The 20606-nt window shown below is 51.7% G+C and overlaps 9 protein-coding genes across 9 annotated transcripts; 2 read left to right on the forward strand and 7 right to left on the reverse strand.

Annotated features, from left to right (window-relative positions):
* Positions 1-251: 251 nt before the first annotated feature.
* On the reverse strand, positions 252-2062 carry BDZ99DRAFT_409298 (MFS general substrate transporter). Its single transcript, XM_033716540.1, has 5 exons — positions 1947-2062; positions 1795-1897; positions 1667-1734; positions 896-1616; positions 252-839 (listed from the first exon to the last, which is right to left on the reverse strand). The coding sequence occupies exons 1-5, from the start codon at positions 1997-1999 to the stop codon at positions 414-416; spliced, it is 1371 nt and encodes a 456-aa protein (XP_033582379.1). The 5' UTR covers positions 2000-2062; the 3' UTR covers positions 252-413.
* Positions 2063-2273: 211 nt separating this feature from the next.
* BDZ99DRAFT_516140 (uncharacterized protein) lies at positions 2274-2931 on the reverse strand (the record flags this gene model as incomplete). The annotated part of the gene is made up of 2 exons (XM_033725045.1): positions 2274-2427; positions 2501-2931. 2 exons carry the CDS (start codon positions 2929-2931, stop codon positions 2274-2276), a joined length of 585 nt encoding a protein of 194 aa, XP_033582380.1.
* A 572-nt stretch (positions 2932-3503) lies between these two features.
* Positions 3504-5273, reverse strand: BDZ99DRAFT_459287 (PhyH-domain-containing protein). Its single transcript, XM_033719132.1, has 5 exons — positions 4983-5273; positions 4836-4924; positions 4027-4491; positions 3618-3958; positions 3504-3560 (listed from the first exon to the last, which is right to left on the reverse strand). The coding sequence occupies exons 1-4, from the start codon at positions 5179-5181 to the stop codon at positions 3821-3823; spliced, it is 891 nt and encodes a 296-aa protein (XP_033582381.1). The 5' UTR covers positions 5182-5273; the 3' UTR covers positions 3504-3560; positions 3618-3820.
* Positions 5274-6367: 1094 nt separating this feature from the next.
* On the reverse strand, positions 6368-7495 carry BDZ99DRAFT_459289 (uncharacterized protein). The gene is made up of 2 exons (XM_033719133.1): positions 7110-7495; positions 6368-6954 (listed from the first exon to the last, which is right to left on the reverse strand). Exons 1-2 carry the CDS (start codon positions 7372-7374, stop codon positions 6377-6379), a joined length of 843 nt encoding a protein of 280 aa, XP_033582382.1. The 5' UTR covers positions 7375-7495; the 3' UTR covers positions 6368-6376.
* A 468-nt stretch (positions 7496-7963) lies between these two features.
* BDZ99DRAFT_435740 (general substrate transporter) lies at positions 7964-9918 on the reverse strand (the record flags this gene model as incomplete). The annotated part of the gene is made up of 4 exons (XM_033717496.1): positions 7964-8410; positions 8463-9279; positions 9327-9480; positions 9531-9918. The coding sequence occupies 4 exons, from the start codon at positions 9916-9918 to the stop codon at positions 8084-8086; spliced, it is 1686 nt and encodes a 561-aa protein (XP_033582383.1). The 3' UTR covers positions 7964-8083.
* A 2015-nt stretch (positions 9919-11933) lies between these two features.
* On the reverse strand, positions 11934-13351 carry BDZ99DRAFT_516144 (uncharacterized protein; the record flags this gene model as incomplete). The annotated part of the gene is made up of 2 exons (XM_033725046.1): positions 11934-12954; positions 13050-13351. The coding sequence occupies 2 exons, from the start codon at positions 13349-13351 to the stop codon at positions 11934-11936; spliced, it is 1323 nt and encodes a 440-aa protein (XP_033582384.1).
* A 229-nt stretch (positions 13352-13580) lies between these two features.
* On the reverse strand, positions 13581-14146 carry BDZ99DRAFT_516145 (uncharacterized protein; the record flags this gene model as incomplete). The annotated part of the gene is made up of 2 exons (XM_033725047.1): positions 13581-13994; positions 14042-14146. The coding sequence occupies 2 exons, from the start codon at positions 14144-14146 to the stop codon at positions 13581-13583; spliced, it is 519 nt and encodes a 172-aa protein (XP_033582385.1).
* A 150-nt stretch (positions 14147-14296) lies between these two features.
* Positions 14297-15908, forward strand: BDZ99DRAFT_195605 (WD40 repeat-like protein). The gene is made up of 3 exons (XM_033713195.1): positions 14297-14411; positions 14471-14639; positions 14705-15908. The coding sequence occupies exons 1-3, from the start codon at positions 14352-14354 to the stop codon at positions 15895-15897; spliced, it is 1422 nt and encodes a 473-aa protein (XP_033582386.1). The 5' UTR covers positions 14297-14351; the 3' UTR covers positions 15898-15908.
* Positions 15909-17219: 1311 nt separating this feature from the next.
* Positions 17220-18390, forward strand: BDZ99DRAFT_567268 (uncharacterized protein; the record flags this gene model as incomplete). Its single annotated transcript, XM_033727669.1, has 4 exons — positions 17220-17291; positions 17342-17495; positions 17548-18281; positions 18343-18390. The coding sequence occupies 4 exons, from the start codon at positions 17220-17222 to the stop codon at positions 18388-18390; spliced, it is 1008 nt and encodes a 335-aa protein (XP_033582387.1).
* Between the last annotated feature and the right edge of the window lie 2216 nt (positions 18391-20606).

Below are 20606 nucleotides of genomic sequence, written 5' to 3' on the forward strand. Positions count from 1 at the left end.
CTAACCTACCGGACTGCGTGATATGCGGCATGCCTTGGCCGCGGAGGAGGCTTTGACTGTGTGATAATTCTCAAGTCTGATGAAGATAAGCGTGAAGGTGGGACAGGATGACGTGCGATAGAGGGGCGATGGTGTTGGTGGGGTAGTACGAGGTAAAGGAACAGGGGAAAGAAACACTAACTATGCTCATGATGTTTCGTGTAGAGAGAACTGCTAACGCTACATCAAGTATAGTACCAAATGATATTCAGGGACAAAATAAGATATGAGCACGCCTTCAGACCCGTGAGTTGCTCATACCACAATAAATATTTTTTAGTAGAGTAGCGCCAACATAGCTTCCTCCACTGTTCGGACTACCGAGCTACGGATACAACTTTGAGTAGATGGTTTTCCCTATCGAAAGCCATTGTTCATAGTCGATACCGGAACTTCTCGCCCACAACTGCTCCCTGTGCGACCTCCGCCGCCGCCTCGCCCGTGACGAGACCAGTGGCTAACCCTTTATCAATCCTCCGGTTCAGGACCCAGTATTGGACGTTGCAGACTATCGCCATGAGAACACCAAAGCAAATGATACCAGCAATCGCAGCCCATCCCGTATGATACAAGGGCGCATCCGATGATTGGAAGAGCTGCGACCCAATGATGCCGCCTGCGTTGGCCCCCATGATCATCATCGCCATGCGGATACTGCGCTCGCCGGGTGTTTTGGCATTGAGAGCAACCCAGGACGCGTTGCAAGGGTGCCAGACGTTACTGAAGCCGATTCCGAGAAGTAAGGTTGCGAGCCTGGCCTTCTTCTGCTTGGGGTGGTAAGATCCGATGACGCTGCCAATCTATTGCAATAATCAGTACCTCTATTGATCATCGGAATGAAAGGAACTTGACATACCGCAAACGCCGCCCATGGAACGATGCCACCAAATACCAGCGGTCCCCGCCTGTGAAACTTATCCGCCATTACGCCCCAGAGCACTGCTAAAACCGTCAAGATCCACATTCCGATGCTCGTGATCGCATTCGACTTTAATCGACCATATCCAAAGCTGGTTACCAGCGTCGGCGCATACGATGTCATCGTGTTGCTGGGTGCAAGTCCGGCGATGGTCATCAGCACATGGGGATACAGCTTCCAGTCTCCAAGGGTATCAAGTAGCTCTGCGCGGGTGATGTTCTTAGACTTCTTCTCCTTAGTCGGATCATCGAGGAAGACACGCCGGCGGATGATGTCCTTCTCGCGCTGGCTGAAGTACTGAATCCTGGTAAATGGCACTGGATCGAACGGGTTCTTAGGTAAGAATGCCATGAGGATGAACGAGACTGTGATTGTGAAGAGTCCTTCAATGATGAAGAGCCACTGCCATCCTGCAAGGTTGCAGACTCCGCGCATATGTAACACTCCATATGCGATCAGCCCGGAGGTGGCCTGCGCCGCGAAGTTGCCAATGAAGAAAGCACCAAAGCGGGCGCTGGTTTCGTCGCGCTTATACCACGTTGTCATCGTGTAGAGAGACGCGGGGATGAAGCCAGATTCGCAAAAGCCTAGTAGGAGGCGAGTGACCAGGAACGCGCCGAGTCCCTTCTGGAATGCTTGAAATGTCGCTACGAGGCCCCTGCGATTGGGTCAGATGCGGCCGAAAGAGGAGCAAACGATCCGTCTTACCAGCAGAATATCTGGCCAGTGATCCAAACTCGCGGTCCAACGCGGTATAGTATGATATTGCTGGGTATCTAGTCCTACGTCAGTATACAACATTGACTTTTCGAACAGCATGGGATTGTTGTACTTACCTCTAGTAGAACTATACCAACTGAAAGCAGTTGTTGTCCTACGTTGAACTGGTTCTGCTTTATGCCCACATCTTTGAGAAAGTGGTCCGTGAGCGCGTTTCCGCTTGAAGTCATTAGACACGCAAGTGATTAAAATACAGGAGGAGACGTACATGTTCCCACGATCGAATTGAAGAGCAAAGAAGCCAAGAATAAGAAGCGGCATGAGAATCGAGTCAATCTTGCGAACCAGCTTCCTCTCCTCCGCTTCGGTCCAGTCGATTGCAGCACCATCATGATACCCCAGATCAGAGCTCGAGCCTTGAGACGTGTACGCCTTCGCGTCATGCTCATCGTGCTCTTTGGACACGGCGCCATATCCCTCGTGGGGTATGGGACCGAGATCGCTTGCCATATCGGACTCTGGGTTTGAAATAATGCCTGAAAAGTTTTCCGGAGTGTAGGCAGGAGGGGCTCCAAAAGATGCGGAAATCAAACCTTCAAGTAGGTAGTAACGCGAACCCCGGCAGCAGATCTGTTCCGACATTATGGCGCCTGGGTAGGTCGACGATGTACCGGTGGCCCGTGGGGATCATTCCGGACTTGGCCCGTTGGCCTAACGCGGTAAAACACGCGGTCAGATATTGATATTCCCTACGGGTGGATTAAAATTTGTGTAGCGTGGAGTGATAGTTGGTCTGAGACTAATCGCCGAAGTAATGGATACATGGTAAAGCCCGCTTGTTGACGCAGGTCAAACTCTGTTGTTGCCACGGGTGCTTCCTTGCACTTGCTGTCGATGCCGGCATCCTTTCTGCGTCGGAAGGGATCCCCGAGCGTACACGTGGAAATGAGCAGCATGAAGCATACAAATCGAGCGTTCTCGTCAATACCTAATTTGGATAGTCTAACTGTCAGATTGAAGAGTTGAGGCCATAGCAACTGAAGTCGGGCCACCTCTTTCGCGTTCTCACGTGCGTCGTTACATTCGGAGGCGCCGTGCTCATGTGCCGTGATCTTATCTTCGCTCAAGCTCTGGGCCAAAGCTTTGCAAAAGAGCCTCCAATGAAGAGGCGGAGTAGCCGCGGATAATCGCCGAAGCGGGTGAAGACGTGCTTCGCGGAGGGAGACGTTGTTGTCGTGAATGATCCTGGTCATTACGTGCTATTAAGTTGAGCCCGGCCGACTTACATAAGCGAGCATTCACCCAATCGTAGCTCTGTACCTGAGTCAGTCTCTACTCTCCGAATATTTGAGTAGCCTTGTAGCGTCGTATCAAGCCACGTGATCAGTAATATGAACGTACGTCCACACAAGCGCTTAAATGTTTCTCAGGAAACTTGGGCTCCGCTCTCATCACGTTTTTGAAATCAGGACATTCGCACCTACTACCTGGACGCTCTTCTTTTATAATCCTCACACGATCAATTTGAACGAGGACCACTCCGCCTTCGAGTTCAATCTTGTGGAGGCGTTCGGTTAAGAAAGACGAGATTGAGGCGACCAATTGGAACAATTCCTTATCCTTGATCCATCATGTCTGTCATTCTGCTTGTTTCTGGAAGCCCCATCATTGTTCTATGTTTGTATACTATCTTTGTTCGTGCCTAAAACATTCCGTTTCATTATTAGATAGCAAACCACTCTGTCCTACATAACGTAGAACAGATGATTGCTGGCGAAAAGCCATGTAAAGTAGAGAACTCTTGTGTATTATATATGTAGGAAGAGGGGTATATATAGGGTTTCCAGAGAGGTACGCTAGTGGCGTATAGTGGCGTATTACGCTAGCAGACAACAGATCAGTAGATAGAAAGTACCGAACTTGAGATTCCTCTTCTCACTTTCTACACATTCCGCATCCCTGAGGCTTCACGTCCCCCGCAAGCATGGGAGTGCGAAGCGGGCTGAAAGAAGAACCCCGTGAACGCGGTCCTTGCGCCCGTGTATGATTCTATTCACACAGCAAGTAGACAAACGCAGGGGTGGAAGCAGAACTCTGAAGGGCTCTCATGTTATACTCACATGTTCAACTCAATTCCCTGTTCTACTGCAGCATGAACTCAGGCGACTTCAAATCCACCCACCCCAAATTCGGTTCTGACTGCGTCCACCCAAGTCTATCCTGCACCACTTTCGAGTACTTCTTCACCTCCTCAACGGGGTACGAGAGAAACGAAATTTCCTAAGCGCCGAAACGCATTAGCACCATGGCCTCGACTTCCTGCTCCGAATCGTGACAATTAAACTCACCTCCTGGCGCATGTTCCCCGCACAGCAAAACATGATATGCATCATCCGATTCCCCTCTTCCAACATAAACTGCCCACCGCCATGATACAGGCTTCCTAACATCAAAAACGCATCTCCAGCCTCCATCTCTACATCCACAACGCCCTTGCTGCCGTCCCCGAAATCCGGCTTCGCGTCGCCCCACAGATGGCTCCCCGGCACGACACGCGTTGCGCCGTTTTCACGCCGCGTAGCGCAGTCGGGGACGAAGAGACCCAGAAGGACGTCGCGATTCCTTGGGTAGGATGGGACCGCGGTGTGGCGCGCGTGGTGGTTTTTGTCGTCGCGATGAAGCTGCTGGGCGAGTGTGCCTGGTCTGATGTCCATGGTGATGGAGACGGAAAGCAGGGGGTGACATGTTGTGGTGGTGGCGTTAGCACCGTAGTAGCAGGTGCTTTCTATTGCGAGGAAGTGTTCGACGATGTCCTAGAAATGAGGTTCAGTGGGTTTGTTTACGACTAATGTTTTAGAAAGCCGCATGATGACCCTGTATAAACTAGTCTACCACTGCTTAAAGCCCTTCGGTAAATGTTCGAAATCAGCAACCCGTACGCTCGTGCATTTTAAGATGCCGGTGTTGGGGTTTCAGTGGTGATTTGACGAAAGATCCATGCTTTCAATATAAGAGGCATACATGCTATACCGCTATCCCGAAAAACGTTGGAACAGCACGAGCAGTGGTATAACAGTCTACAGAGGCCTGTAATGGGGCGCTAAGGAAGGATGATACAGAAGAGATGTGGAGAACGGTTTACTAGAAAGTTGAATACCTGGTATAGCTCATCCGCGAAGAATTTCTCTCGAACAGTAGCACTTCGACCTATTAGACGCGTGCATGTTTTCGTGCTCCCCTGCAGCGCTTGATTACTCGGTATTAGATGCACACACAAGGGTCATAAATTTCCGATCGATCTTACCTCCAACGGAGCTAGCCGGTTCTTCAACATCTAGGTACGGCTGTACCTCTTCTTTCGCCTTTGCCAAGGCCTCGGGGTTAGTAAAATTCTGCACGATTACGCATCCGTTCTTCTCGAGAGCCTCGATGAAGGCGGATCGCGGAGAGTCGTATGGAATGCGCCGGAGGACCGGGTCGCGCGGTTTACGGCCTGAAGTCATGACAAGGAGAAATTGGTTTTGGAGAGAGCGCAAGGTTTAAGTGAGAGCATGATTGTGAGATGAGGGCTGATAATTCCCTCCCCACCTTTGCTAGGTGGAGTGGAGGGATTATTCCCGTCGGATGTCTTCAGGATTTTCCCCAGTACCCAATGTGCGTAGACGACGAGTAGATGCGATACCAGAGGCCTCTCTTCAGTACGCCTCCACGCCTCGTCCGTCCTCCTTAAGCAAATAAACATAAACGGTGACGAATGGCCTGTAAGCTCGCTGGGTGCTACGTCTTCACCTCGAAGTGCTCTGATTCATTATGCCGACGAAATCCGGGGCGCAGCTCTCAAAGAAGGGAACCGACCCACGGCTGAGCAAGAGATCGTTACTATGGGCATGGTGGCTCACTTGAGCACTCTGTTATTTTCTTTTTTTCCATTGAACGCTAAATATATAGATTCATTAACCAAACACCCACTCTCATCTAGCCTAGCTCCTGTTCATACGCCATACCGGCCCGCCAACCGCTTTCCCTATTCTTGTCTCACCCTACAAGAACGAAACAAAATGAACCAGGATACCCAAGCCGAAGCCGTACGACTCACCCAAATCCTGTTACCAACATGGACCATAGAAAGACGACGCTACCCCAATGCCGATGCAGCCCACCGAAAGTTGCTCGCGATGAACTTGCCACAGGAAATAAAGGACGTCTGCAATCTGCTGTTTCGTGAGAATCTAAGAGACCTCCTGGAAGAGTATGAACGTCGAAAAGCAGTGCTGAATGGGGAAGCGCCTTAATCTGTAATGATTGAAGGGGAGCGTGGGAATAGATCTAGGAAAAGGATATAGGATGTAAGGAAAGGGCCGGCTAAGAGACTTCGAGACCCCCGAGAATATTCTGAAGCTTGATAGCCATTCTGTATGGCTAATATTCTTCAGGCGAATGGAGTGACTAGCAATCCTGCGTTTTATAGTGAAAGAGACGACGATGGAGTGAGCCCGTTCTGCCAGTCGAGACGGACTCAATTAAGCACTTTATTCTGCTTCTGATCCATAATACTGAGATCATGTAAAGTCGAAATTGGTACCATTTCGCGATAGCTGCTTCTGAGATCTGGTTTAGGAGGCCGACGTGATACTTCTTCACTTCAACTGTGGACTTTCATCGCACTCTTACTCATCAATTTTCCTAATACCTAGTTAATCACAACCCGGCCCGCTCCTTCTGCGCAGCCAAATCCTCACCCTCAACGGAATCAATCCCTTCTTTCACAGCTTTTTCGACCGCCGCATCAACCGAATCATCGCCATCCAGAACATCGAGCCATCCTTTTGCTCCTGGAGTTTCCAAAACCTTTGCCACGACCTCCGCAACAGACGCCCGGCTCGTCGTGCCTCTAGACGGCACCTTCCCAATAGTAACACCCCCAGCAGGCTCATCCGTCAGCTGACCTGGACGAAGAGAGATCCCGTGGAACCGCTTTCCTTCTTCGACGCCTTTCTTTGCCTCCTCGTCGTACCGGAGCTTCGCGCCCGCAGTCAAGACTTCATCGGCGGCGACTTTCGCCTGGAAGTATGTTGGCAAAACATTGTTGTTGACATTTTGAGCTGATTCCCAGTCGGCATCGGTCCACCAGGATGGCCGATTGCGGCGCGATGCGATGTAAGATACGGTCAGGAACTTGGTGATGTGGGGATTCGCAATGCTAGCGCGAGTGAACGCGATGGCGGCGTCACGGTCCACGGCTAGGGTGCGGGAGGGGCCTCCGCGGCCTCCGGCGCCTATGGTATGTTAGGAAGATGATGCTAGGTAGCTTTGTTATAGATTATGTGGAAACAGGAGCTCCGAATTGTGGGAATTGGAAATTATCACGTGATAGAAGTGTGACAGCACTTGACGTATGATCAACTCAAAACGAGAGAACGAATACACTTACCAGCACTCCAAACAACCCAATCAATCTGCTCATTCGTGCCGGCTTTCTCGATAACCCCCTTCGCATCCGCCTCGCTCTTCACCTCCTCTATGCTGTCGACTAGCACGCTCAGCTTCCCGGGCTTCCCGGCTCCAAGCTTCTCAATCGCAGAGACCTGCTCCTGGGCCCGGATGAGCGAGGTAACGGACCAAGACTTCGCGAGCAGAAGCGGCGTAAGCAGCTGCGCGATCTTGCCGTGGCCGCCGATAAGTAGGATGTGAGGCATTTTGAAGGGCTATTGCGTTGTTTTCGGGTTAGAGAATGGAATTTTCTTAGGAGTGTGATGGATTGTGATGAGTATTCGTATATACTGCGGGGCTTATATGAGAGACTGAGTATTAGGGCGTGATATTGGTAATATAAAATGTCTTCACGATGACGCCATGTCTCCTCTTTCACGCCACAATGCGGCGAGCCGAACCGCGGGGTGTGGCGTTGAGACGGTTCGTACCCCGATTTACGCTCTTAGAGCTTGACATCTTGTGGTTTACGAAGTGTGTAGGGCCAGGAGTGCCTCGAGTTGATCCGACGATTGTCTAAACGATCATCATGGGCGGTCGATTCAAGTATTGATACGTAAAATCCAGGCGCCCGATGTGCGCGCTCGAAATCATTACATATTGAACCCATAATGCGAGTTTGGCCAGGTGTACCTCGAACAGGCCATTTTACTCTGGTGCCCTTGATTTCGCGAGTGCTTAAACGCGAAACCCGAAGACCGGATTTCCATGCTCAAAACTTCACATTTTGTGAATGATGAAGATTCATGGAGACAGTCACAGTTCAGCATGCATCAAGCGGGTAATTATAGATCTATTTCGTAGGCTCATACCATCTAACACGTAATGCCTCTGGTTCTGCTCCCGTTCGAGGCGAATGAAGAAGCTTTTCCTCACCAGGGGCTTTCATCTATACTTATCGAAAGATAAAACCTTTCAAAGTTCCTCCTTCATGTCTCCAACCTCCCTCGTATCCAATGTCTTCACACCAATGACACTTACCCTCCGTAATCCAGTCTCCGGATCTACCACACTGCTTCCTCTCCTTGCTGCGTTTACCAACCCCGGGTTTTGCTCCTTCAATAGCGCGAAATTCTTCTCCGCATCCCACACCCACGGCGTTTCAGCAGCAAAAAGAAGGTCCATCTCTTCGAGAGTTCGCTGGTTACTCTCGGGATATAGCGCCCAGACCATCGGCAGCGCGAGGATGTTACTCGCGCCGAATATATACAGCGTCTTCTCTCCGATGGCATTGAACATGACCTAATTTTATTAGCCATGTTATACAAGTATTTATTAGGGCAAGGGGAAATACTGGGCAGAGGAGGGTGAGCCAGCCGTTACCAATGCTCCATCCGACGACGCCCCATGCGTTGCCCTTCGCACGCACCTCCAGGGGAAAAATTTCAGCGGGATAGAGCCATGGGACCGTGAGCCAGGTCGCACCAAAAACAGATGTGAAGATGAAGACGAAGCTAGCCGCTGCAGCACCGTAGCTATTTGCAAAGTCAATATTGCCGGCGTCACGGGCATTGATACCGAGACGAGACATGCCGCCCGCTAGGAACATAGCAATCCCCTGACCAATAGCGCCCCAGTACAGCGTCCAGCGGCGGCCTATACGGTCAAGCGTGAACACGCAAACTAGAGTGGCAAACATGTAGAAGATGTTGTTCAATCCGGATATCCACTGCGATTTATTCGAATCGAACCCAGCGATACGGAAGATTGTTGGAGCATAGACTGTAACTCCGGCAATGCCCACCCACTCTTGGATGATCTGAAGCCAAATAACAAGCTGTACTCGGCGGCCGGTGTGAAGTTTGCCGGATCCAAAGCCGAAAAACATGGCATAGTAGGAACTCCGGTTCGCTGTCTTCTTCTCAAGCTCGGAAACAGCCTTGATATCCTGGAACTCGGCCTCAGCTTTGCCTTCGTCATCTCCAGTCTTTCCTCGGAGTCTCTCAAGAATGTAGCGAGCTTCATCATCGCGGCCGACCTTGACGAGCCATCGAGGACTCTCAGGGAAGTACCAAACTGCGGCCAGGAGGAACAACAGTGGAATGATCTGGAAAGCAATGGGGAACCTCCAACGGATAGCTGAGCGGCCGCCATCAACATAAGACAATCCGCTATCTTCATGTTAGTCTAAGTTTAGATATACCATAAAAATGCTCACAATTCTAGCCAATACGCTACCACAACACCAAAGATGTTGAGAGTAAACTCAATGGCAATGAATTTGCCGCGAGAGGTGTGCTCGGCAGTTTCAGTCGCCCAAACAGGGACAATGGCGTTCAGAATACCTGTACCAATACCATTCACAGCACGCGCTACACTCAATCAGTATTTAAGCAGCAACTTTTTTGCGGGAGTCTCATACCGCAGATCATCCAGTTAGCATTCTGAGCTGAGCATTGCAACGACGCTCCGAGGATAGCCCAAGCAGCACCCAATCCGATTGTCTTGATTCTTCCGACCTTGTCGCCAACCCATCCCCCCAATAAACATCCGAAGAGAGTCCCGAGATAATACACAGACACGATACCACCTTGCAGAAGGCTGTCCGTGATCACAGGGTCTTTTGTAACGGGGTCGATGTATCCGAATCCCATGAGATTGATGTAGTCCTCGGCGTTGTTCACGCCGCCCATCATTCCCTGATCATATCCAAAGAAGAAGATAGACAGTGCCGCAATGCAGTTGACGGCGATGAGCAACTGCTTCTTCTCGAGAACGTCCGCGACGTTCCATCGTTTTCCCCGGGCCATGGCACAGGAGTCTTTAGAGCAGTGCAGAAATGAGAAGAAGTTGATATTTAGCGCGAAAAATTTCCTGTGAAACTGGGATGCGGGGTTTTATAGGCCCACCCAGTTCGTGAAGTCGCCCATGGATGGACTACGACACGGGACCGCTGGCTCCACACAAGCTAGCACACCGAATCATCAACACTTCCCATGTGTTGACAAGTCGACCGGTTTTACTCACGATGCCACTCGGTAGTCTTCATGGGAATTCCGCATCGAGTCATGGTATGCTAACGGGATGCCTGATCGGGAGTAGCTATCTGGTCCCTGACACGCACGGCGTGGTATTTCTCCGCGAAGTTCTTACAGGAAGGGCCGCCTGCCGGTGCAACCCGAGAACAGAGGCGACGTCCATGACCGTGAGTGGTGTTTTGGCCCATGGATGAGGCGAGAGTGGAGAAAACTCGGGGACGCCCCGTGGGAAAGGCACGCTGGATGGAGCGTGGTTCGGTGGAGATTTCTCCGTATCTTCAAGGCAGATCCTGGGACTTGGCTAGGTTCGCATTGCGCAGGAAAGCCTGGTATGTTGCATGGTCTGACTATAGACTCTGTTTGGCGTGATGACGAGGGATGAAGTAGAGATTGTTGTGCCTCAAGAACAAGGAGTCGATACGACACCGTCCCGTTCGGAAGCACTCGGTGGACGTTTCCCCGAACGCCGAGCATGTTAGCGGCCACATCGTGACTTCTTCACTTCTCACTAACCTTCGAAGTTTCGAACACACTTCGGCCTGCGTTGAATGCAAGTCATGGTTCAGTAGGCTACTCTACTGCTTTCGCGAATGAAGCATCATGCAGTCCTGTGACACAGCTGTTTACACCGTTTTCACACCGCTTGTGGTAATCTAATGAACTCTCGCCTATCTGAAACGCGTTCAAATCTATCCTTTTGACCGGCAGGGAAGCTCACCGAGACACCTCGGGTTGAGATAGAGAAGTGTACACAAATTTGACTAGTACCCCGTTGCTCCGGGTCCGTATTGAATGTCCATGACCTGCAGCACAACCGCCTTGACCTGCATAGAACTAACAGACTGGGAAACGGTATGAATTGGCTTCTCGAACATGTCTATTCTCGGGAGTGGTTTTGACCCTACCAAAGGATATGACGGGAATAATGGTGAAATATCACTTGATCGAGCTGAGCGTCGGTCATGGACGAGAGACGATGGGATCACCAATCCTTGCAAGCGGACTTTAACTACACAGGATGCCGATAAGCACCCTGATACCCTGACTATCTCGTCATTACACGGATTCAAAAAATATATCGTGCAGTCCACAAGTTCCTAGTTCTGATTTCAAACATCTATCCTTGAGGTACCCACCACTCCTTTACACGTGTACGAGGGGGAGAATCTGGGGGCCATTTCGGGGTTTGAGAGAGTACACTTTGACAGAGCTTGGGGCCTTCAATAGAGGCTTGATATCGAGACCTTGTGGAAGTGAGTTGTGTCGTTTATATTTGGTCGCCCTCAATCCCTGCACGTATCACCCCAGGTCTACATTGCTTGTATCCAAAGGTTTCCGGATCGAGCAGTCGCATCGCTACTAGGAATTAAAATATACAGCGGAGCTGGCGTTCCGATCACGCCGCAGGTTTATGTAGCAATTAAAGCGTTATGTAGCTGCTAGATCCGCCTGTCTCACGAAAGCTAACTGGTTTCAACAGAGCGTACGGAAGGCTCCTCGATATTTTATATGAGATATTATTCGACCGGCAAGGATGAAGACTTGATGATCCCATAGCCCCTCGTCTACATATTAGTAGGTATGTCATTCCCGGGTCGCACTGAGAGATTGGTGCGACGTCGATTAAGGAAGAAGGGGAACAAAATGAGCATTGTAACACTGTCGGAGGTAGGCCGGCAAGCTATCAGGCTTCTCAAAGCTGTAGGTTTAAACCTTTTGATAACGTATTAGAGGACCACAAGCGGTGCTAAGCGACAGTGCACAAGCCCAGAGCGAGTGTGGGGCTTTCACGAACGGCTTTCCTCATCCCCATCGCGAGGCTCGCCGGCTTCCCATACGCATCTCTCACAGCGACAGTCGCCGCCGAGGGCACCAGCAGCCCACTCTCGCCTCTCCTTGACCGGCAATCGGATGTCACAGTAATGACTAAGCAGTTCTTCACCCTTTTTGATGCCAGTCACTGTTCGTGCCTCTTTCCCCTTCCAACCCACTCGTTTCTCTTTTGTCCAAAACTTGATACTACCCTCCCACTCCCACGCTACATTTGGATCGCAGCTGTGGTTGGCGAGACACCACATAGGGTGGACTGCACCAGTTTCCGGCTTTCCATCTAGACCCTGTCGAGCAGATGCGGTCCCTCGGAACTTCGCATACAGGGTGTTGAATACCCAAGTGTCGTATCGCGGACTCTGAGTGAAAATGTTGACGTCCATCTTTTCTAGGAGGTGAAGGGGCGTTTGTACGTTCATTTCAAATGAGAATGGAAGAGTCTGAGGAACGCCTCCAAAATTATCGAGTGGCTTTTCGTCTGTGCCAATTTGGTACAGTCGGTTAAGTGGTAGTCCGTGGTAGTCTCCCCATATGTACTTGATCTCTTTTACATCGAGGGGGTGTATATCCTGTGTCTCTGCCATGGAGAGGACACGTAGTAGAAGCAAAGAGTAAAGAAAATCTGCCGCTTCGGTAGGAGGGACATTTTTGGAGATGATATCCACTACGGCGCCACAAACTGCGGGATGATAGGACTCTTGGGCCAGATCGTGACACTCCTGGCTGCAAAAGAATACGTCGTCGCATTCCTCGCAGCATATCGATTGCTCGGGATTGGAAGTGTTATCTGAATCTAGCGCGGTTGTCGTGATCTTTGGTAACTTGATGCTACAAGCGTCGCAAAAGGAATCATGCAGCCGCGTAATTCCGGTTACCATCGACTTTTCATTGAGAATTATCTCGCCGGGAGATATATCTTCTTTAGCAAAGATGCCAAGCTGCTGGTCAAACTCGGTCGAAGCATCTGGAGATTTGTCCCTACTCGCACTACTAAGCTTGGGATCTTCAGGTACTTACGGGTGGACTGTTATGGCCTTCAAAACAGGAGGCTTTGGTAAATTCATTTCACATACCCTTTGAGTGATGTTTTCGGAATAGAAAGAACAGGAAGCTTTACTGCGAGAACTTCTAACTTAGGGGCGACCTTACTCATCTCATGATTTAGAAAATCTATGCTGGTAGGAGAGTATCGATCGGGCTCGTGATCATTCCATGGGTAAAGCTCTCTACGAACGAGTCCGCGGTCCGGGTAGTCCTCTTTGCCGAACTCATTTACGTCTATATTTTTGGAATGCAAGTATGAGGATACTTCTAGGGCCAATTTCTTTCGAAAAGCTAAGATGTTCTGGTCGTCTGGGAATGATTTCAAAGCCATCGAACAATAGTTCGAAGCGCTCTTCAGACAGCCACAAAGCATCAAGCATTCTACCAGAAGAGGGTATCTACAGTTACTTAGCAAGCTTTCAGGATTCCATTCAGGAGCAGCGAGTGTGAATGAGCTGGCTGAATCTTGATCTCCAATTGCGTTCTCCTGGGTCATCTGTAAAAATTGAAATATCGCCTCGAAGAGACTGACAGGGACGAGCGGTAGAAGAAAAGTTGCCTTACGAAGCTCTAGACCAATAGGTTTTCGCCCAAACTACGACGTCTTCATCAGTGACTACAGGATTATCTGATGATTGTAACGCCTGGGCACCAGACAGGCCATGCTGGTGGCCATTGCTGTGACTAGAATCCGGAGTTATACCATGTTTGATTAAGCTTCTGATGCTCGAGGATGCGGCTTCTAATGCTTCTTCATGGTACTCGCCGCCTTCCTCTAAAACTTCATCTATGAGAAGCAAGGCTTTGTAAGCTTCGCCAACTGCAAGATCGGGATATCCAAGACGCTTGTAGGCGTGTGCTAGTCGGATGCGAACATCTACGTCGTATGGAGCTTCGGAAAGAACTTGTTGAAGCTCTTCTATGTCTGTCAATCTATGACGATAGGCATCATGGGGACCTTTTCCATTTACTCCCTGCTTTCAGGTCAGCGTACGAGACTTCGAGGAAAATCATCACCAACTGTATCCTGTTTGCTAACAGATGCCTGAATACTGTGCCGATCTTGATCTGGTACAAACAATTTTGACTCTACATCCTCGGCTAGCTCGTCGATGTCCTTGCCCATGCTGGCGTTGTGTGAATTTGGGGATGTGTGATGTGGAAAAGTTCAAAAATTGTCGAAGGCGGGATTTTCCGCCGCGCTTTGGGACCCGTGCGCCGATCCATCTCCGACATCATCGCTGCTCTCAGTCGTCGAGTCTTCCTCCCACCTCTCACTCCATATCTCACCACCCCGAGGCCATTCAGACCCAGTCGCCACCTATACTAGCATGTCTCTTTCTGCGGCCGCCCTCGTTGCTCGCTATCTCCGAGCCAATGACTACCGTGATGTGCGCAGCCTCCGATAGACCCTTAACATTCACTAACTGACAAAAGTGGCTGCATACAGACACTGACGGCGTTCCTGAATGAAGCAGGACTTCCACCAGAAACTGGCGCGAATGCTACAGATGGCCTGACGATTGAGAAGATCCTCGAGGAGAAGAAGACGTATGACCTAAGCGTCAACTTCGAGAAGCTAGGCGTCGGAGACGAGGAGACGGGATGGCGACAACCTTGTGAGATTCCCCATTCGTATCTAGGACGGTCTAGGATAAAGACACTCGATTCTGACATTTATCAGCTCCATCCACACCCACCGTAGTCACAACCCTCCCGTCTAATTCGAACATCCTACACGCGACCGTGCACCAACTCGCTCTTCCCGAAACCTCTTCTCCTACCTCTGTCCTCCTGTCCAGCACTGCAGATCGACGATTGAACGTGATAAGGCCAGACTCTGAGACATTTGACGTGCTTCGATCCTACACACACTTGCAAGACGCCCCCATTCTAGATTGCGTTGTTCTAGACGCCCATCATATCCTAATTTCAAGCATGTCTGGACGAATCAAACTATTCAACCTTAAGTCCGAGGCTGTGCTGGATGAACGGCGAGACCATACCAAATATGTCGTTCGACTGACCAGCTGGCAACGTGCTGGCGAGGCCTATGTAGCCAGTGCTGGTTGGGACACAAAGGTCTTCGTGTACCACATAGAGGTTGCAGAAGATCAAGATCTTAAAATCGGAAAGCCCATTGCGACTCTAGACCTACCCAGCAACCCAGAAGCACTTCTGTTTGTTGAGCATCCAGAGTCATCTAGGCCTCTGCTGCTTCTCTCGAGACGAGATTCAACGTTTATCTACTACTATTCTGTACCTAGACCCGAGGACGATTCCCGTAAGCTAGTTCTAATCGGCAAGCAAAACCTCGCACCGCATTCAAATGCTTGGGTGGCATTCACTCCTGCAGCACTTGCCATCTGCCCTACGGACCCTTCCATTCTGGCTGTTGCTACCTCGGCTGTCCCTCACATGAAGCTCATTATCGTCAGGCTTCTTCTGCCTCCTTTCACTGACTCGTCTACTGTGGCTGGAGAGCGTTCCCCAGAGTCTCGCCTGGGCCTGCAGGAAGCGCATACGACGCAAGCTTCTCAAGCCCGAGCTGCTCTGGTTGTACAAGACCGTGAAGAAGCTGCAATTCTTGTGCAGTGTACCACCTTATCACCCCAGACTCAGTACTCAACGCCAGCACTCGTGTGGCGACCCGATGGAAGTGGCGTGTGGGTAAATAGCGATGACGGTGTCATCCGCGGCATTGAGGCTTCAACAGGAAAGGTCATTGTCACCCTAGAAGGCCACGAAGCCGGCTCAAAGATCCGTTGTCTCTGGGCGGGAAAACTTCGTCGACCAGGCGCTGACGGCCAGGAGAAAGAGGAGGAATGGGTTGTCAGTGGCGGATTTGACCGGAAGCTCATAGTTTGGAAAACGTAGACCATGTCAAAACCGCGCGTCTCACAATCTCGCCATTACCACAGGGTTTAACGTGTACTTCTGTGGCACGGAGTACGCTTTCCACGAGAGAGAGGGCTGAGCCAAGCTTTCGGGTATGGTGTCACGCTCACGTGATATGGAGCATACTGCATGCCGTTTTAGTCGTGCTGGCTGTCTACCTCCTGAGTTACATTGAGATGAACTCTGATAGCTAAGGGAGGGTCCGCAGACCCCGACCGCTTGGTCAAGCGTTGCAGCGTAATCGGACATGGTCCCTCTTGCGTTTTTTTCCTGCACCTCTACTCCGCATATTCGAGGCAAGCTATGGTATCGTTGCAGGTGGTATCCATCCATATCTCAGCCCTCAGCAACAGACTGACTTCGACACTGGCACTTCAGTTAACCCAATCCGTCGCTAAAATCCATGCCACACATGCAGCTTCATAACAGTTGCCTAAATGTAAATTAGGAGCAGAGCTGATCATAGCTTTTGTCTCTACTTTTAGAACGCGGCATGTTGATGTCATCGTCTGTGAGGCATCTTCCCTGTTCTAATGAGAAGGCTTTTTCTGGGATTCTCATTCCTAAAACGTAAGCCGAGGTGGTTGGCAGTGGCTTTTATTCCGTCAGTATGGTAAGAGGCGCTGTGGTTGCGTGGTGGCTTTTGCACTCCTACTCAGGACTCGAAACACCTTGCACTGTGCCGTGCGCGAAAACTCTTATCTTGCTGCGCGCAACACCATGCCATGTCAGATGTCCAGACGGAAGCAAACATTGCGGCGCGCAGCTAGTTGATCGCCTCCCTGTCTCCACCTTTTCTGATCTAGACTTGCTCCGATACACCTCAGATTGGTTCTTGGCAGAAGCGCCTAGTACATGTCGCTTGGAAAAGACGGTTTTATCACAATGTGCAATTCAATGATGCTTTGATGGGCAGGCCAGATGCGTGGTTGGCCTACGCATCCGGCATGCTGACATGCAAGCCTACTCGGATGGAGAATGCCGCCGTAGCCACAATAGCTTTGCGATATGGTGTGGGCTAGTCGATGCTCTCCCTAGCTGGGCTGAATGCTCCCCTGGTCAGGTATATAAGTACCGACATTTATCACGATGCTTGTTTACTGTCGAGCCTACCTTACAAGTTCCTGATTTTCCTTCCCGGGGTCCCTTTAAATCATTGTTCTTTCCGTTGGCGGATTATTTCTATCAGCACACTTTTGTCTCAGAGTTTACAGACCGTTATACTCGATCCCTCACAACACACACTACTCGTCGGCTATATTCCCGATTGCCTCGCACAGCGTTATCATCGATCTATAAATATGCCTCGATCCGGATCGCAGTCACATTCGAGAGGTTCCGAGAATGAGGAGCATTTCATCTGGGTGTCAGGAGTAAAGTTGACCACCCCCAACGCCCTCGGCTTTACTAACCGACGATCAAGCTTCCACCCAATTGGACATGGCAGCACTTGAAAGACTATGTCCGCGGTTCCATCGTGAACCAGCCCAAGTGGACCGAAGTCATTGAAGCGCGACCGGGACTGCGTGAGGGATACTTCAGAGTGGTCGGTAGGAAAGATGCCGACCTGGCCTACAGCAAGTCACTGGTAGTCTTGTAGCGAGGTGCCTCAACTAACAACCAATGCAGATCGATTTGCAGATCCAGGCGTCAATGCCAACATAATGCTGGTGCACGAGTGGGAGCTCTCCCGAGACGGCGCCCAGCCGAATCTGGTCCGATGCAATTGTTCATCCCGGCACCGTGAAATGCAACCGGGCTCGCATAGCCCCCGACGAAGCGGTATAGACCTAAACGTCATCACTCGGACCATGATGAGCACAACGGCCATGAACATTCCCGTCACTTCAGCGCCCATGGCAGTCTCATATGTATACCCCGCGGCGCCTGCAGGCTACTACACGGCCTATACCACGCAAACAGCACAGTACGGCTATGCGGCTCCCACGGCGCCAGTCACTGGAGTACCACGACACGCCATGATGCCCCAGACGCCAGCGTACTCGATAACCCCCAACGGCCTCCCTGTGAACATCAGCAATGGCGTCGTTCGCACTGAATTTCGAGGGATCTTCATCACTGGTTTGAGCTTCTCGTGCTCCGAGGCGGACTTGCGAGCGCTTCTAAGGAGCTATGGTGTGACTCCCACACACAGTGTCCTACCGCGGGACCAGGCGACTGGCAAGCTCAAAGGCTGTGCGACGGTGCAGTTTGCGAGCGCCGCAGAGGCTCAAGATGCGGTCAAGAAGCTCGACAAAGCGCAGCACATGGGCAAGACCATCACGGTGCGGCACGACAAGGACGCGACGTCAGTGGGCCAGCCGCAGGGGCCCGTGATCGCCAATGGGTCAACGGGATACATAGTAAGTGCAGCATGGCGGGATCCGGTAGGCCGAGCGCGACACTGACAGTACCTAGTCGTAGATGGGCGGCGGCACTGGCAGCATCTGGCACAGGGGGCATCGCTGGTGAGGCAGCGTGACGACGCGTGAATGGCAGTGACGTCTGCAGGTGTCCGATGTGCCGAGGGCACGCTGGCAGTGCCATGGCTGTGCCAGCATGGCCGTGTCAGCATGGCCGTGTCAGCATGGCCGTGTCAGCATGGCCGTGTCAGGTACTCCCGCAGCCGCCAGCGATTAGCGGCAGGCCTCTGCAGACGGTTCGCCGTCTTGCATGCCAGATCCAGGATTTCGGGCTGCCGTTCTCGGCCTGGTGGAGTCTATTGCTCGGTCTTCGGTCTACAATAATCATCTTATCGTGCTCTGCATTTCTGTCCTTGTGCCGATCTGCTGCCGGCGAAAGCTGCCTTGTGACGCCAGAAATAAGGGCCAACGAGGTCCATGGCCGTGATGGTGTCCAACAACGTGCTTTTGCGACCAGGGCCGTTCCCTGCAGAACATCTGCTTTTGCTCCACCCTCCATGACCTCCATTGTGGCTGTCCAACGGCTGCTCGCGCCTGCGGCCAACACTCCTCGGGAGTGCTAGCCTCGCAGGCGCCTCTACACCACCAGCCCGAAAAGGCTTTCGCGGAAGCATCCGATTGACTAGGCGCTCTTTGCAGCCACGCAGGCTGCTCCAATTAACAGCATGTCGTCAGCTTCTTTCGCGGGCTGTTTCAGCCGTGGTCTCCCAGCCAGCCGGACCACCCGCTGTCTTGCACGGCATCGCTTGTCCCCGTTGGCAGCACGGTGGGCGTTCCAAAGCCGCACTGTCGCCAGACTTGCCATGCGTCTGTGCTCCGTCGCTCCCCCGCAGCGATCGTTGCGGAGTCCCGGCCGCGGGGAGACGAAGGTCGACGAATTTCTCTCTGGCGTACAGGCCCGGCAGCACGTGCATAACAGCAACACCGGTCGCAGTCTAGTGTCTCCGCCTTGTCACTACATATCCGCATCTGCTAGAGCCCTCGAGACAGCGCTACCGGCACATGTCCCCCTTCCAAACAGCTCCAATTGGGCGCTGCAGCTGTCACATCTTCCTAGTGACAGCGGGCGGGACCCGAGGCACTGGTCGCAGTCAGCACGCTCTTGGAAGGCCCAGGGCGTTTACTCTCCTCTCAGTGGCCAACAGAGATGACTCGCAGCCGCCACCAGATTCAAACGCTCGGAGATGCTCGGGCCTCGACCCCGGGAACTCCACGAGATTCCATCTGAGATCTGAGGGGCCAGCGAGGCTAGAGGAGCCGGGCACCGCCTCCCGTCTCGGCACGCCGACCTATCAAAACCCGGAATGTCTCACCACATCGGCTTCTTGCCGTGTCCCCATCATGTCCTCCAAGCCTCCCGATGTCCACTCGAACTGCCGGACCCTGCCCGCGTGGACCTGCACCCAACACGCGCTTTCTGCTGTCATCACTGGCAGGGTGCACCCCCCCGTGCCGTAAGCCCTTCTAGAAAGGTGACTTCTTAGCCTCCATCCCCAACCCCTCGCTAAAACACTGGGACAGAACGGAATCTCCTCTATTCATTCACGGGCGGGGGCCTCTCCAGTGCTTCCACCGTCCAATCACTGTGTGCTTGCTGTTTAGTACATGTTGGACCACTTCAAAGGAGCAATTCCGGCCTTCTTCCCGCTACTGGATCATGGCACCAGAAGGAGGCTATATCGTTATGACGCCACAATATTTTAGGCCAAAACTGGCTGCCTCATCTGTGCTGTCTTGCTGTCAAACCACGCCATGTCCTGAGGTGAGCAGCTGAATAACAAGCGAGTTCGACGCCGTGCGACTTGCCCCAGACCCCACTCCATGCCAATACCACCAGTATGCCGACTCCTTTGCTAAATACGAGAAGGGGATTGGCCTACTGTGCCGTGTCTCTCTCGTACCGCATATTTCAGTCGGCGGAGGGTCGCCCGCCTCCGAAAACATGACCTGGCGTTGCCTCACTGTGTCAGACTTTGCATAGGAAGGGCAGTGCCAGACCTCTCTATCAACTAATTAGCTCTATTTTCTAGTAACCGAAGTACATCGAGGGACTTGCAAGGACCATGTTGTACCGTACCTCGACACCCTGACGACTGAAGCCATCCGACCTTGGTTTCAGACCCTTATTAAGATATGGAGAATACCTAAGAACCACTTTACAAGAAGCCCTCAAGATCTACGAGATTCCTTTCCACTTCCCAACCGCCGTATAAGGCACCTATGCCTTACAAGCCCAAAGACGAACCAAGACTCCTTACGTCCCTC

The sequence above is a fragment of the Mytilinidion resinicola genome (assembly GCF_010093595.1).
Source record: "Mytilinidion resinicola strain CBS 304.34 unplaced genomic scaffold BDZ99scaffold_3, whole genome shotgun sequence".
NCBI classification, from domain to species: Eukaryota; Fungi; Ascomycota; class Dothideomycetes; order Mytilinidiales; family Mytilinidiaceae; genus Mytilinidion; species Mytilinidion resinicola.

What these genes read in the sequence shown, in the direction of transcription:
- BDZ99DRAFT_409298 (XM_033716540.1), bottom strand. Translation starts at nt 1,999, where the DNA reads ATGCCGCTTCTTATTCTTGGCTTCTTTGCTCTTCAATTCGATCGTGGG. An exon ending in CAATTCGATCGTGGGAACAT is followed by an intron (nt 1,898 to 1,946) that starts GTACGTCTCCTC and finishes AATGACTTCAAG; the next exon opens with CGGAAACGCGCTCACGGACC. An exon ending in ACTGGCCAGATATTCTGCTG is followed by an intron (nt 1,617 to 1,666) that starts GTAAGACGGATC and finishes ACCCAATCGCAG; the next exon opens with GGGCCTCGTAGCGACATTTC.
- BDZ99DRAFT_195605 (XM_033713195.1), top strand. Translation starts at nt 14,352, where the DNA reads ATGTCTCTTTCTGCGGCCGCCCTCGTTGCTCGCTATCTCCGAGCCAAT. An exon ending in GAGCCAATGACTACCGTGAT is followed by an intron (nt 14,412 to 14,470) that starts GTGCGCAGCCTC and finishes GGCTGCATACAG; the next exon opens with ACACTGACGGCGTTCCTGAA. An exon ending in GACGGGATGGCGACAACCTT is followed by an intron (nt 14,640 to 14,704) that starts GTGAGATTCCCC and finishes GACATTTATCAG; the next exon opens with CTCCATCCACACCCACCGTA.
- BDZ99DRAFT_459289 (XM_033719133.1), bottom strand. Translation starts at nt 7,374, where the DNA reads ATGCCTCACATCCTACTTATCGGCGGCCACGGCAAGATCGCGCAGCTG. An exon ending in TTGGGTTGTTTGGAGTGCTG is followed by an intron (nt 6,955 to 7,109) that starts GTAAGTGTATTC and finishes AACATACCATAG; the next exon opens with GCGCCGGAGGCCGCGGAGGC.
- BDZ99DRAFT_459287 (XM_033719132.1), bottom strand. Translation starts at nt 5,181, where the DNA reads ATGACTTCAGGCCGTAAACCGCGCGACCCGGTCCTCCGGCGCATTCCA. An exon ending in ACCGGCTAGCTCCGTTGGAG is followed by an intron (nt 4,925 to 4,982) that starts GTAAGATCGATC and finishes CGAGTAATCAAG; the next exon opens with CGCTGCAGGGGAGCACGAAA. An exon ending in CGGGGAACATGCGCCAGGAG is followed by an intron (nt 3,959 to 4,026) that starts GTGAGTTTAATT and finishes TTCGGCGCTTAG; the next exon opens with GAAATTTCGTTTCTCTCGTA.